The sequence below is a fragment of the Phyllostomus discolor genome, chromosome X (genome assembly GCF_004126475.2).
Source record: "Phyllostomus discolor isolate MPI-MPIP mPhyDis1 chromosome X, mPhyDis1.pri.v3, whole genome shotgun sequence".
NCBI classification, from domain to species: Eukaryota; Metazoa; Chordata; class Mammalia; order Chiroptera; family Phyllostomidae; genus Phyllostomus; species Phyllostomus discolor.
The window spans coordinates 56357375-56370911 of record NC_050198.1 but is presented as its reverse complement, the minus strand read 5'-3'; the positions used below and the strand labels follow the sequence as shown (position 1 = coordinate 56370911).

Here is a 13537-nt window from a genome sequence, read left to right as displayed (position 1 = left end):
AATCTCTGTACTTCACTCCAGAGACCTTGTGGAAGACTGAAATAATATAGGGAATGGCACTCCTGTGTGTGATACAAAGGGGAGGCCCATGGTTTTCATAGACACCTCTGTCCCATCTTGTAGAGACCTGCTCTTTGAACTCATCTATAGTAAACATGTTTGCCCTTGTATCTTGGGGTCAACCTTAGGAATGGGGTAGGGTCAGGGGCTTGCTGAAAAACATATCTGGGTGGAAGAGTCTGTGGGCTATAAGCAGCACATGGTTGCTTGGGTACTAGCTCACTGGCTGTGTTATGAGGCTTACTTCCTGCTGGGCTATAAGGCCACTAGCCAGGAACACCTGATGGGCACAAGAGAACACCCTCCTCTCCCTATTCCCAAAGCTGAAATGTTCCAAATTCCTCCTTGGGCTAAATTTCTCCCCCCAAAGCCTCTCCTGGCCTCACAGAGTTCACCACACAAAAGCCCAGCTGGAGTTTTTGACAGGAAAAATACAAAACTCACCACACTTTTTTTTAAAGTACCTCAATCTTCCACAGCCTCCAGGGGTTTAATTCTGATCTGTAATAAGTCTCTGATCCAAGGCTGAGATTGGCAGATGGATTTTGCAAACCTGTTGGTAACAATTATAAATCCTTTATCACCTCAGCCTAGGGCCCCTTGCACCTTGCTCCCTTCCTTCAGAATCTCTTCAGGATTCTCTCCAGGGTCATACGTCTCCTCCAAGGCTCTGCAAAAGAACTGCTTTGTAAGTGTCTTAATTCTGATTCATTTGCTGCCTTTTAAGCTCACTTAGGTGATCTCTTGCTTCCTAGTTGCTGCCAATTTGGCCCATGGTGCAGTCTCACTGGACCACCTTGGTTTTCTGAGGGAAGGGCACAAAAGGGAAAATTCAGGTAGTACATGGGTTGGTAGTATTTGTTTCCTCAAGGCTACCACAAAGTTTCCAGTCTTTGAAACTACAGGGCTAGAAGAAGTACTCTCCAAATCAGATAATGTTTTCTGAATGGTGCTTTTGAGGGCAAAAGGACTGAGATAAAAGGATGGAAAGAAGGGAGCTACAGTTCACCCCTCTGTATAACTTGGGAGGTGGCTAAGCAGGATTGGAAAGGGTGCTCCCTCATAGCCTAGATCAGTGCCTTCCTCAGCATGAAGGTTTAGGGAGTCAGCAGGAGAGGGAATTTGACTGAAGTCATAAAGTCTCCCCTTCAAGTCCTTAAATAACTCTCCCCTGGTCTAAATGTCTGTCATTAGAAATTCCTTCTTTGAAGGAAATCATGCCATTTATGAGAGCATGGATAAATCTTGAGCACATTATGCCAAGTGTAATAAGCCGGTCAGACAAATACTGTATGATCTCACCTATACGTGAAATCTGAAAAAAAAAATGAGCTCACAGATACAGAGAATGGATTGGCGGCTGCCAGAGGCAGGAATGGAGTGGGAGTGGGTGGGTGAAATGAATGAAGGCAGTCAAAAGGTACAAACTTCAGTTATAAGTTAAATAAATCCTGGGGATGTAATGTACAGTGATGGAGACTATAGTTAACAATACTGTATTGTATATTTGCAAGTTACTAAGATAATGGATCTTAAAATTTCTTATCACAAGAAAAAAGAGGAAAAATGTAACTATATGGTGATGGGTGTTAGCTAAACTTACTGTCATGATTATTTTGCAATGTATACATATATCAAATCATTATGTCCTACACCTAAAACTAATATAATGTTTTATGTCAATTATCTCTCAATAAAAACAAAATAAATTCCTTCTTTGGATAGAGACATTATTCTTATCAAGTATCCTCTTTGAAAACAGAATTTGAACCAAAGCATTAACAGTATTTTAGCTGGGGAGACTGTAGCTGATGTTTGTTTTCTGATTTTTTTCCTTTCTGAATGTTCTAGCTTCCAAAAAATGGGAGTGCTTTACTTTGATGATCAGGACAAAATTAAACTTACTTTTATTTATTTACTTATTTTGATTTAGTCTTCATTGTATTTTTTTCCATTTTTCATTTAGCCCCCTTATACTCCATTCCCACTATTCACCACACTGTTGTCCATGTCCATGAGTCCTTTTTCCTTTATGCTCAGTCCCTCCACCCCCTAACCACCCCATAGCTATTATCCTGCTCACCACTTATGAGTCTGTCCCCATTTTCCTTGTTAGTTCAGTTTGTTCATTAGATTACACATATGAGTAAAATAATATGGTATTTGTCTTTCTCCGACAGGCTTATTTCACTTAGCATTATGTTCTCCAGGTCCATCCATACCATTGCAAAGGATTAAATTTTCTTTTTTATGGCTGAGTAGTATTCCATTGTGTAAATGTCATGTAGTTCTATCCACTCATCTACTGATGATATACTTGGGCTACTTCCATATGTTGGCAATTGTAAATAACACTGCAATGAACATAGGGGTGCTTATGTTCTTTAGAATTAGTGTTTTGTGTTCCTTCAGTTACATTCCTAGAAGTGGGAACACTGAGTTAAAAGGTAGACTCATTTTTTTAATTATTTGAAGTATATACATACTGCTTTCCACAGTGGGTGCACAAGTGTGCATTCCCACCAACAGTGCAAGAGAGTTTCACTTTCTTTACATCTTTGCCAGCACTTGTTTGTTGATTTATTGATGATAGTCATTTTGATAGGGGTGAAATGGTATCTCATTGTGGTTTTAGTTTGCATTTCTCTGATGGTTAGTTATGTTGAGCCTCTTTTCTTATGTCTATTGGCCATCTGTTTGTCCTCTTTGGAGAAGTGTCATTTCAGGTTCTTTGCCCATTTTTAACTTGGGCTTGTTTTTTTGGTTTTGAGTTTGGTAAATTCTTTATAGATTTTGGATATTAAGCCCTTATCTTATGTATCAGCAAATATCTTCTTCCATCTTGTGTGCTGTCTTTTTGTTTTGTTGATGGTTTCCTTTGCTGTGCAAAAACTTTTTAGTTTGATGAAGTCCCATTTATTTTTATTTTTTCTTTGATTTCCCTTGCCTGGGGAGATATACCCTATAAAAAATCCCTATGAGTAATGTCTGAAATTTGGCTACCTATGTATTCTCTTAGGATTTTTATGGTTTCAGGTCTAACATTCAAGTATTTGATCCATTTTGAATTTATTTTTCTGCATGGTGTAATAAGGTGATCTAGTTTTGTTTTTCTTCATGTATCTGTCCAATTTTCCCATAATCATTTATTGAATAAACTATCTTTAGCCCATTGTATGTGCTTGCTTCCTCTGGGGAAACAAGACAAGGATGTCTTCTTTCACCACTCTTATTCAACGTAGTACTGGAAGTCCTAGGCACAGCAATCAGACAAGAAGAAGAACTAAAAGACATCCAAATTGGAAAGAAAGAAGTAAAACTGTCGTTATTTGCAGGTGACATGATATTGTACATAGAGAACCCCAAATACTTCACCAAGAAACTACTAGAACTGATAAATGAATTCAGCAAAGTAGCCAGATATAAAGTTTATATCTAGAAATTAGTTGCATTTTTATATGTCAATAATGAACTAACAAAAAGGAAATTGAGAAAAACTATCCTATTAACAATTACTTCAAAAAGAATAAAATACCTAAGAATAAACCTAACTAAGGATGTAAAACACCTGTACTTGGAAAATTACAAGACACTGAAAAAAAAATAAAAGAAGATACAAATAAGTGGAAGCACATACCGTGTTCATGGATTGGAAGGATTAACATCATTAATATGTCCATGCTACTCAAAGCAATCTGTACATTCAATGAAATTCTTCGAAGACTTATATGGAACCACAAAAGCCACCCCCATACCCCACAGCAGCAGCAATACTGAGAAAGAAGAACAAAGTTAGAGGAATCACACTACTTAATATGAAGCATTACTATAAGGCTATAGTAATCAAAACAGCATGGTACTGGCATCAAAACAGACACATAGATCAATAGAACAGAATAGATAGCCTAGAAATAAACCCACAATAATAGTCAATTAATATTTGACAGAGGGAAAATTAAACTTATTTTTAAAGCATTTAGAAATTCTCTCAATCCAGTTGCAGTTCCCTGAGCTGTCATTAGTCAATTGATACAGAAAGAAAGGTGAACCGCTCCAAGGACAAAGTTTACACAAGGTAGGGCTTCAAAGGAATGGCTTCACCACTTAGTACAGCCCTTGGCACCTGGGAGTGTGATGTAGAGAGGAGAGCAAGTGTCTCAGATTCTTGTGATGTGCTATGAGGTCAAGGGATGGAAAAAGGAAGCTGACTGGCAGAAGAGGGTTGTGGTGGCTTCCATCACCCCCAAAATGTCACATAAGGTATTTCCTTGAGTGTGGACACCCACCTGTCCTATCCCACTTAGTCTTATAAGGGTGCTCCCAAAGCATGGGTTCCATTCAGAAAACTCTTGGGAAAGATGTAGGAGGACTAGAGGAGCAAGTGTCCAGGAAATAAGTGGTCAACTTAGAAACTGCTAAATGAAGCCTTCTTGCCCAACCTTTGGGCCATGGAAAGTGTGAGTCCTATGTCCAGAAAACAAGTTCAGCTGGCAAGGTTTAGAGTCCTCTGTTACTCCAAAGTAGCCGAGTCTTGACTTCTAGGAGGATTCCTCACAGAGAGGAATTTCTTTTAGAGCTGCCTGCTTCTAACAGCTGTTCAGTCTGCTATATTTGTCAAAGTGGCTTCCTGTCCCCATTACCTAACTTGAGACTCAAAATCTTGGAGAGAAACACATTAGGGCCTAGAGATGGTAGGGGACTTCCTGAACATGTTCTAAGAAGAACCAAGGCACACACATTTTGGTATGACTTTCACTTTATCCTTTATGTCATCAATATGCTTAGAATACAGTTAACCATTTTTTGAGGACCTACTATCTTCCATGACCACATTGAGAGGAAGGTGTCATTCTCATTTCACAGATGAGTAAACTAAAGTGTGAAAAATTGAAGTGACTCTTCCAAGACCATACAGCTAGAGAGTGCAGAGGCAAAAACAAATCCTTGTCTGACTCCGAAGCCCAGGCTCTTTTCTTGCCAAACCATACTGTCTATCTTGGAGCCAATTAGTCTCAGCTTCATTATTTTGACAGACTCAGAGAGCAGGATGACAGCTAGTGTTGGGGGAAGGGTAGGGGGTAAAGAGATTGAACAAAAAGGGTGAAGGACTCGTGGGCATGGACAACAGTGTGGTGATTATTAGGGGTGGGTATAAGGGGACTAAAAGGTATGGCAAAAAAAATACAATAATCATTATATAAAATGCCCCCCCCCCCCCCCAGAAAAAAAAAAGAAAAAAAGAAAATAGCCCTGGCTGGTGTGGCTCAGTGGATTGAGTGCCTGCCTCTGAACCAAAGGGTTGCAGTTTTGATTCCCAGTCAGGGCACATGCCTAGGCTGTGACCCAGGTCCCCATTAAGGGGTGTGCTAGAGGCAACCATGCATTGTTGTTTCTCCCCCTCTCTCACCTTCCCTTTCCCTCACTCTAAAAATAGATAAATAAAATATTTTTTTTAAAAAAGAACGAAAATACTCATGCCAGTTCACAATGATAGGAATTTCCAAGGTGTTCTGATTCTCAGGCCAGTACTCTTTCTCTAAACTACCTACTGCTCATTACACAAACAGAAATAGAATCTAACCAGGACCACCAACCAGCCACTTACCATTTTGTCCACCCCTGCCTTCCTGGCCATTGTTGAAAGCTGCATTGGACCATTTCTCCCATTGAATAAGCTTCAACAGTTTGTTCTTCCTCCTGCCCAGCTATGCTAAGTCAGATTCTTTAGAGATTCCAAACCTCACTGATGGTATTTTTGACTTGGTCTTCCTCCCCCTGACAAAACACTTTCATACTTATTTCAACTAAGTCAAGATTGGGTCTGGGGGTAGAATCTCTTGTTGGGGACACTGTTGAATTCCATGGGAAACTCAAGCTAGGCTGTTCTGCCATCATCCCAAAAGGGCTGAAGCAGGAACTGCTCCTCTGTGAGGCAGGAAGTCTTTTCCCCAAAGAATTCAAAATAGCTCACCAACATTCAGTCGAAGCCAAGACATAGATTGGAAGTACAAAGGAAAAGTATTTAACCCAAGCTGGGTAGGAAGAGGGGTCCAAGGAATGTTTCAAACAGAGGAGTCTTGAAGAATGGCTAGCAATTAGTCAGGCAAAGGGTGGGTGGTAGAATAGCATATGTAAGGGCTTGGAGACAGAGAGAAAGGCAAATTCAGAGAAATACATGTATTCAGGTATGACCAGAATGTGTGAGAGTGTGTGTATATGTGTGTGTATGGCTTGAAGCTGGGAGGAAAAGCAGGAGTCAGAAAACAGAGGGCTTTCCTGGCCTCCTGGGCTAGAAAGTTGTAACTTCATTCTGAAAGCAAGTAAGACATACTGAAGTATTTTTAAGCATAACAAAGAGGTGGGGTAGCACTTATGATTTCCATTTTAGAAAGATCCTTGACTAGTGGATGGATAATTGATTACAGAAGCAGAGCAAAAGTGGAATTACAGAGACCAATTTGAGGTGCCTATGAGATTTCCAAATGGACAAGAGATAATAGCTGCATCATTTGAACTAAAGTTTAGGCAATGGAAATGGGGAAAAAGTGGATTTATTCAGGTATATTTTGATAGTAGATATGATAGGACATCATAAATGACTCTATGTCAAGAAGAAGTGAGGACTCAAGGATGACTGGCTTGGGTTATTGAATGAGTGGTGGCCCCATTGAAATACAGAACACTATGTGAAGGTTTGGGGGTACATAGAGAAGGGGGCAGATGACTTCAGCTTTGCAATTATTGAGTTTGAAGTGCCATTAAAACATTCAGTTGGGGTCATTCCATTCCAAGTGCAGATTAACATACAAATCTTGAGTTCAGGAGTGAGATCTGTGCTAGAGGTCTAGACTTAGAAGTCATTGCTATAGAGACACAGTGGAAAGGTCACCCATGGAGAATGTGAATAATGAAAAATCCAGAAGTCTTGATAAACCTTGGGTGGAATAGTCAGATTTATAAAATGGGCAGAAGAAGAAGAACTTATAAAGGAGAACCATTTTGAGGGGCAGGGAAAACTGGGAGTGGTGTTACAGAAAGCAAGGGAGAAGATGGTTTTATGAAGGAGAGGGACAAGGTGAGATGACAGAGATATGACCACTGGATTTTGGGATAAGAAAATTATTGGTAATCTTAGTGACAATAATTTTGATGCAGGGCTAATGGCAAAATCAAGACTGCAGAGGGTTGAGAAGTGAGTGGGAGAGGGAAGTAGAGACATCAATATTAACTGGCTTGCTTAAGAATCTTGGCTGCAAAGAGAATGCTCTGGATAAGATAATACCTGCAAAGGGTAAATAGAGAGTGGCTCAAAAAGAGTGAATATTTGAAGTAGTCACCTGGAGATGCTCACCAGAGAGATGCACAAGGACTTCCAGGCAGCACTGAAGGCTCAGTGGAATGCACAGTCAGGATCAGGAATTGTGCCCCATTTAGCAATAAGAAAACCAATGCCTGAAAGGACTTGCACAGGATCATAGCTGGTAAATGACAGAGCTGATGTTCAAACGAGATTTCCCTTCCCACCTCCTATCAAATGTTTCTTGGCCTCTGCTCTGTACTACTGTGCATCAACATTGGCATTGTCATATCCTTCATGGATGAATACCATTAACTATCAACTGTGCGCCCAGTATTGTAGAGGCACAACAAATTTAATACACGGCTTCCTCCCTCAAATTGTTTAGAGTTTGGTCGAAGAGACAAGATATTCAACAAATGTATATGCAACACATAAAATGGTGAAACTGTTTGTTTTTCTGTGTCCCTCTTTTTGTCTGTATCTCTCTCTTTGTCTCTCTGTCACCACTCTGGGGGTTCTAAGTCACCTGAGTGAGATACAGAGATGAATAAGATACAGTCCTTGGCTTCAAGTAGCTCACGGAGTAGTAGGGGAGAATAAGGATTTCAACAAGAAATTTAAACAATTTCCTCATCTGTATAATAGGGATTTTTGTACCACAAAGTGTTACTGTGATATTGAGTTAAGACTTGTGAAGTACTTATAATGGTCACACAGGAAATGCTACATAAGTGCTTCTATTATGCTTATTGCTATGATGGAGATAAGTAAACACATGATATTGTAAGAACATGGAAGAGGAAAACTTGATCCTGGCCAAAGTAAAAGACATCTCAGCTGAATACTAAAGCATGAGAAGGCGCTAAACAGAAGGAGAAGAATGCTGGGAATGCTGCATGGAAGTAACAGCCTGGGTTCAGGTTTGTAAGCAAAAGACAACATGATCTGATTGAAGAACTGAAAGTAATTTAGTTCAGCCAGAGCATAGAGTAAGAGGAGGAGAATAACAAGAGATGAAGCTCGAGAGGTCATACAATACAAATAAGTTTGAACTTTATTCTTTACATGGTGGGAAGCCACTGGAATGTTTACGTAGAGTACTGCCTTGATCACATTAATGTGTTGAAAGATCACCTTAGCAACAGCATGGAGAATGAATTGGAGGAGGCAAGACTGAAAATAAAACTAGTTAGGAAGTCCAGAGGAGGGAGCATGAAGAAGTCCTGAACTGGGGAAGAAGCAATGGGGATGGAGAGGTAGATCCTTGGGTTTGAGGTATAGTCAAAAGATAGAATTGGTGAAACAGTAACAATACAGAGTGAGGGATAAGTGTGAGAGAGGTGTAAAGAATGACTCCCACAATTTTGGTCTAGCACAGGGAGATGAATAGAGATATCATTCTCTGTCCATGGGGAACCCAGGAAAGAACTATTTGGGGAGGGGTGCAATGGGAGAGATGATGATTTCTCTTTTAAACACATTGAATTTGAGCTTTGGCTGGTGTAGCTCAGGGAACTGAATGTCGGCCTGCCAACCAAAGGGTCACTTGTTCAATTCTCAGTCAGGGCACATGCCTGGGTTGCAGGCCAGGTCCCCAGTATGGGGCATGCAAGAGGCAACCACACATTGATGTTTCTCTCCCTCTTTCTCCTTCCCTTCCCCTCCCTCTAAAAATAGGAAAAAAAATAAAATCTTTTTTTTTTAATCTTAAAAAATAAACACATTGAATTTGAGGTGCCTATGAGATTTCCAAATGGACATTTTAAATAGGCGATTTGTGGCAGTCTTGAAGTTTAGGGGGAAAGTTTATGCTGGAAATACAGATTGGGGAGTGCCCATAAATGGGTGTGAGATTAAGTCATGGGGGTGCGTAAGTGTGCTCAGGGACAAAGCGTTGATTGAGAAAAAGGATGGATGTCTGAAGAAAATTCACATTTGAGAGATGGGTAAGGTAAGAAGAAATTTTGAAGATGGCTAAAATGAAATAGCCAGATTATGGTGAGTTGAAAAGTCAGTGGGCAGGAGGGCCTTGCAGAGGATGGGAGGAAGGATATGTTTTTGACCCTTAGTGTCTTGAACCAAGAGTAAGGGCTCCTTGAACACTGCAAAATCATGAGCATTTACTTAAATGTTTTCTACTTACAAAAGTCCTCTATTCAGCTTCCCTTTCCTCTGTCTACCCTAACAGGGAGTACCAGGGCCCCATCCAGGCTCTAGAATAACCTTTGCTCCAGAGTCCACCCACAACAACTGAGATGTCAAGGGCTGCTGTGGCCATCTATTAGGAGAGCAGATGGGAAATTTCTGAGTGTATTTTATATGCAGGAGGCTTGACATTAGCCTGTAGAAGGGGGTTTGGGCAGGTCCTAGAGGTCCTGAACTCTTAGAGTATAGACAGAAGACCTTGTTGCCTGCCCCAACCTGCCCTGCAGTAGTTTTTCACCATGGGCAGGGACCCAGAGCTAAACCCATGCTTTCTAGACTCTTGAAGATTCAGGAGGCCTCTAATAACCTGTAGTCCAAGGCTATATCCTAGTACCTGTTCCTCCTGATCAATCTTGTGGAGTTTGGCCTCAGTCTGCAACTGAGGGGCCCTGTGACACTGTTGCTGGGCAATGTGTTAAATAGAAGGTCTTGGAGATGGAACTGCTCCAGCCAACAGCCTAACCTGGAATTAACATGGCCACCACAACTGCCACTGCCATCACTACCTTCTCAGAAAGCAGCCACCTGTCTGGTCCCTGATTTTGTCTGGATACCAGTCTAAGTCATGTGCCTATGTGGGAGGTTTTGGCTCCACTTTCAAAGTTTTTGTTTTCCCTTTCTCATGTGTTATTTTTAAAGATAACAAAGGTCAAAAGGCACCCAGCATTTTCTGGTTTCTCATAACCTTCTGGTCAATATTTAATCTGGTTTATGGATTTTTTAGGTCTTCTAGATGCCTTCTTGAGCCTGCTTGTGGCCACTCACAGACACTTGTAAGGAGGAGAGAAGTCAGTGTATCAGAGACACTCTGAAATGAGGAAATAGAGGCTGGGATTCAAGGAGCAAGAGCTGCAGCTGGAACACAAGAAAGCAAGCCCTGAAGACAATTCTACTGAGAGGTCTGACATGGCCTCTCTTGGCATCCAACTTATAGGCTATATCCTGGGCCTTCTGGGGCTGTTGGGCACTTTGGTGGCCATGCTGCTTCCCAGCTGGCGAACAAGTTCTTATGTTGGTGCCAGCATTGTGACAGCAGTTGGCTTCTCCAAAGGACTCTGGATGGAGTGTGCCACACACAGCACAGGCATCACCCAGTGTGACATCTACAGCACCCTCCTAGGTCTGCCCCCTGACATCCAGGCTGCGCAGGCCATGATGGTGACATCCAGTGCAATCTCCTCATTGGCTTGCATTATCTCTGTGGTGGGCATGAGATGCACAGTCTTCTGCCAGAATTCCAGAGCCAAGAACAGAGTGGCGATAGTGGGTGGAGTCTTCTTCATCCTTGGAGGTCTCCTGAGTTTCATTCCTGTTGCCTGGAATCTTCATGGGATCCTACGGGAATTCTACTCTCCACTGGTGCCGGACAGTATGAAATTTGAAATTGGAGAGGCTCTTTACCTGGGCATTATTTCCTCCCTATTCTCCCTGGTAGCTGGAGTCATCCTCTGCTTTTCTTGCTCACCCCAGAGAAATCACTCCAACTACTTTGAGGCCTATCAGGCTCAGCCCCTCACTACTACTAGGAGCTCTCCAAGACCTGGTCAACCACCCAAAGTCAAGAATGAGTTTAACTCCTACAGCCTAACAGGGTATGTTTGAAGAACCAGGGGCCAGAGCTGGGGGTGGTGGTGGCTGGGTCTTTGAAAACTGGTGGACAGCCCTACCAGGGCCACAGGTGAGGGACATTCCTACTGGATCATGTCAGAAGGTGCTGCTGAGGATAGACTGACTTTGGCCTTGGGATCAAGAAAAGGCAAAAAATGGGTGCTGATGTGACAGTGTCCAGGTTGAACTGTCAAGAGGCATGCCAACTAGCCTTTCCATTTCCTTCACTTTGGTCCCCTACCCCAGACTCTGAGTCCCCCAACCCTCAACTCCAAACCCATTCCCCTACTCTAGGCCAGACTCCACAAACTCCCATCTGCCCTTTGCTTTACCTGCCAATGCATCCATAAACTCACTAATTACATTCCACAGGCTGACCCTTTCTGTGATCAAAGATCCTCCCTCTGGCTGAGGTTGACTCTCAGCTCATTGCTGGGATTTGGCAGAAGGAGGAGCAGTGGCTTTTATGAAGATGGCTCTAACCTCCTTCTCAAGCTTCCCTCCAAAGAAAATGATTAGCCACTAATGGGCCCTGAAGCTTCCATCCTACTCTTGTTATGATTCCACAGTGTCCAGACTGTTTTGTGTGTGAAGAGAAATAGAGCCATCCCACTGTACTGAGGGAACAGAGAGCAACTGGATGTAGGATGAGAGGGAGGGAAGGTAGCTGAGGACCCAAAAATACTAGAACCACCACCTAGAGCAATTCTCAGAATTCCCTCACACTTGTGGATTAGGGATCTATCCCACAGGTAGAGGGAAGCACAAGGAAAGAAGATATGGTGGAAAGCTCCAGGTAGCAGCATTCTCTTAGTCCACTGCAGAACTGACTCAGAAGCTGCAGCTCCAACTTTCACTAAAGTTCTTGCCTCCCTCTGGTACACTTGACCTAGCCTTCTGCTAAACAACAAGGCTAAGGGCCCTACACAATTGTTTCCTTAGGAATGGGAAACTAGCTTTTCAAGATATGGCCCTTGGCTGGGAGATGACAGTGTGGGAGCTGTGGGGGACTGCAAAAGATATCACTCCTTGATGCTGCTGTCCCAAAAAGAATAAGAAGCTTTGTATCTAAGAAGTTGAGTGGACATGTGAGGTGCTCCAGTAGGTGTTTTTATTGGGCCAGAGAGAGTCAGACCCCCAGAGAGTCTTCAAGAATAATAGAAAATCAGCCCAAAGCTGAGATTAGACCCCCAGGGGTCTACTACAGAGCACACTACAGAGCCTCTGAAAGACCACAGCACAAGGTGAGCCTCCTGTCACCCTTCATATTCCCCTACATCCTTCACTAGACATTTCAAAGTTGCTAAAAGGCATCCAAGGGCTTCCACATGGAATAATCCAGCCCAAGGTGTTTTGGCCATGATCTGAGTGATAGCTGACCAGCTGCCTGGGATTACAGGTGAGGTGGGAAAGTACAGAATGGTCCCCAGCCAGATGGTTCCAGCTCCAAGACCTGAAAATGCTCCATTTCCTCTGGGGTGGGGGTGGGGGTTAGAGTCATAATGAACCAAAGACATTTTTTTCCTCACCAGTCTAAACATGACCAACTTCTGACAAACTCCAGAACAGTTCCTTGAACCTCAGTGTCAGCAGAAGGGGCCCATTGATTGTCTCTAGTATACCTTACATGTTTTCTACTTCCTTGCCTGTGTTTAAAATGTTCTTCCAAACTGGAAAGCCTTATCCCTTTTGCCAAGTTTCCCTCATGTCTGAACAACTTGCTTAGCACCACCTCCTTCAATGAGCCTCCTATGGCCACTCCATCCCCCTCCTGCTCCTCCTTTAATGTACAAATCACTTCTTTAATGCTTATCATTCACCAATTTGATGCATAGTTATATTTTTATGTGCGAATATCTGATTTTACAAGTACATTGAAAACTTTTGAGGGGCAGGGACCATATCTTAAACTTCTATGTATCCTCAAGACTTACAGATAAAGACATTCTGTAAGAGTGCTTGACATATGGTAGATGATCAATAAACATTTGTTGATTGAATAACTGTTTTTATTTATTTAAAGGGGCCCATACAAGGCAGGTGTGATGGAGAGAATTGGGCTAAGGGGAGGATAGGTTGGAAGCTGGTCTTTCTTCCCACTGGGTGAATAGAAAATTCTAGACTTTTCTGAAGATATTAAGAAAGTAAGACCCCCTCCTCCCCAGTGAAACTTTAATCTGTTCATCTTGCCCAAGGCTCCTCCTTACAATAATTGTTTCATTTATTTACTAAATTTGCTGTATGTTTATTCCTTTAATCCTCTGAATCACTATTGTAAGAAAGGTGAAATAGATCTAATAATCTCCATTTGGCATATGGGAAAACTAAGGTCCATATACTTCATGGGGTTTTCCCAGGGTCATG

General features: G+C 42.1%; 1 protein-coding gene across 1 annotated transcript; it reads left to right on the top strand.

The window, feature by feature from the left end:
• Positions 1–587: 587 nt before the first annotated feature.
• CLDN2 (claudin 2) lies at positions 588–13173 on the top strand. Its single transcript, XM_036016506.1, has 2 exons — positions 588–748; positions 10290–13173. The coding sequence occupies exon 2, from the start codon at positions 10472–10474 to the stop codon at positions 11165–11167; it is 696 nt and encodes a 231-aa protein (XP_035872399.1). The 5' UTR covers positions 588–748; positions 10290–10471; the 3' UTR covers positions 11168–13173.
• Positions 13174–13537: the final 364 nt, after the last annotated feature.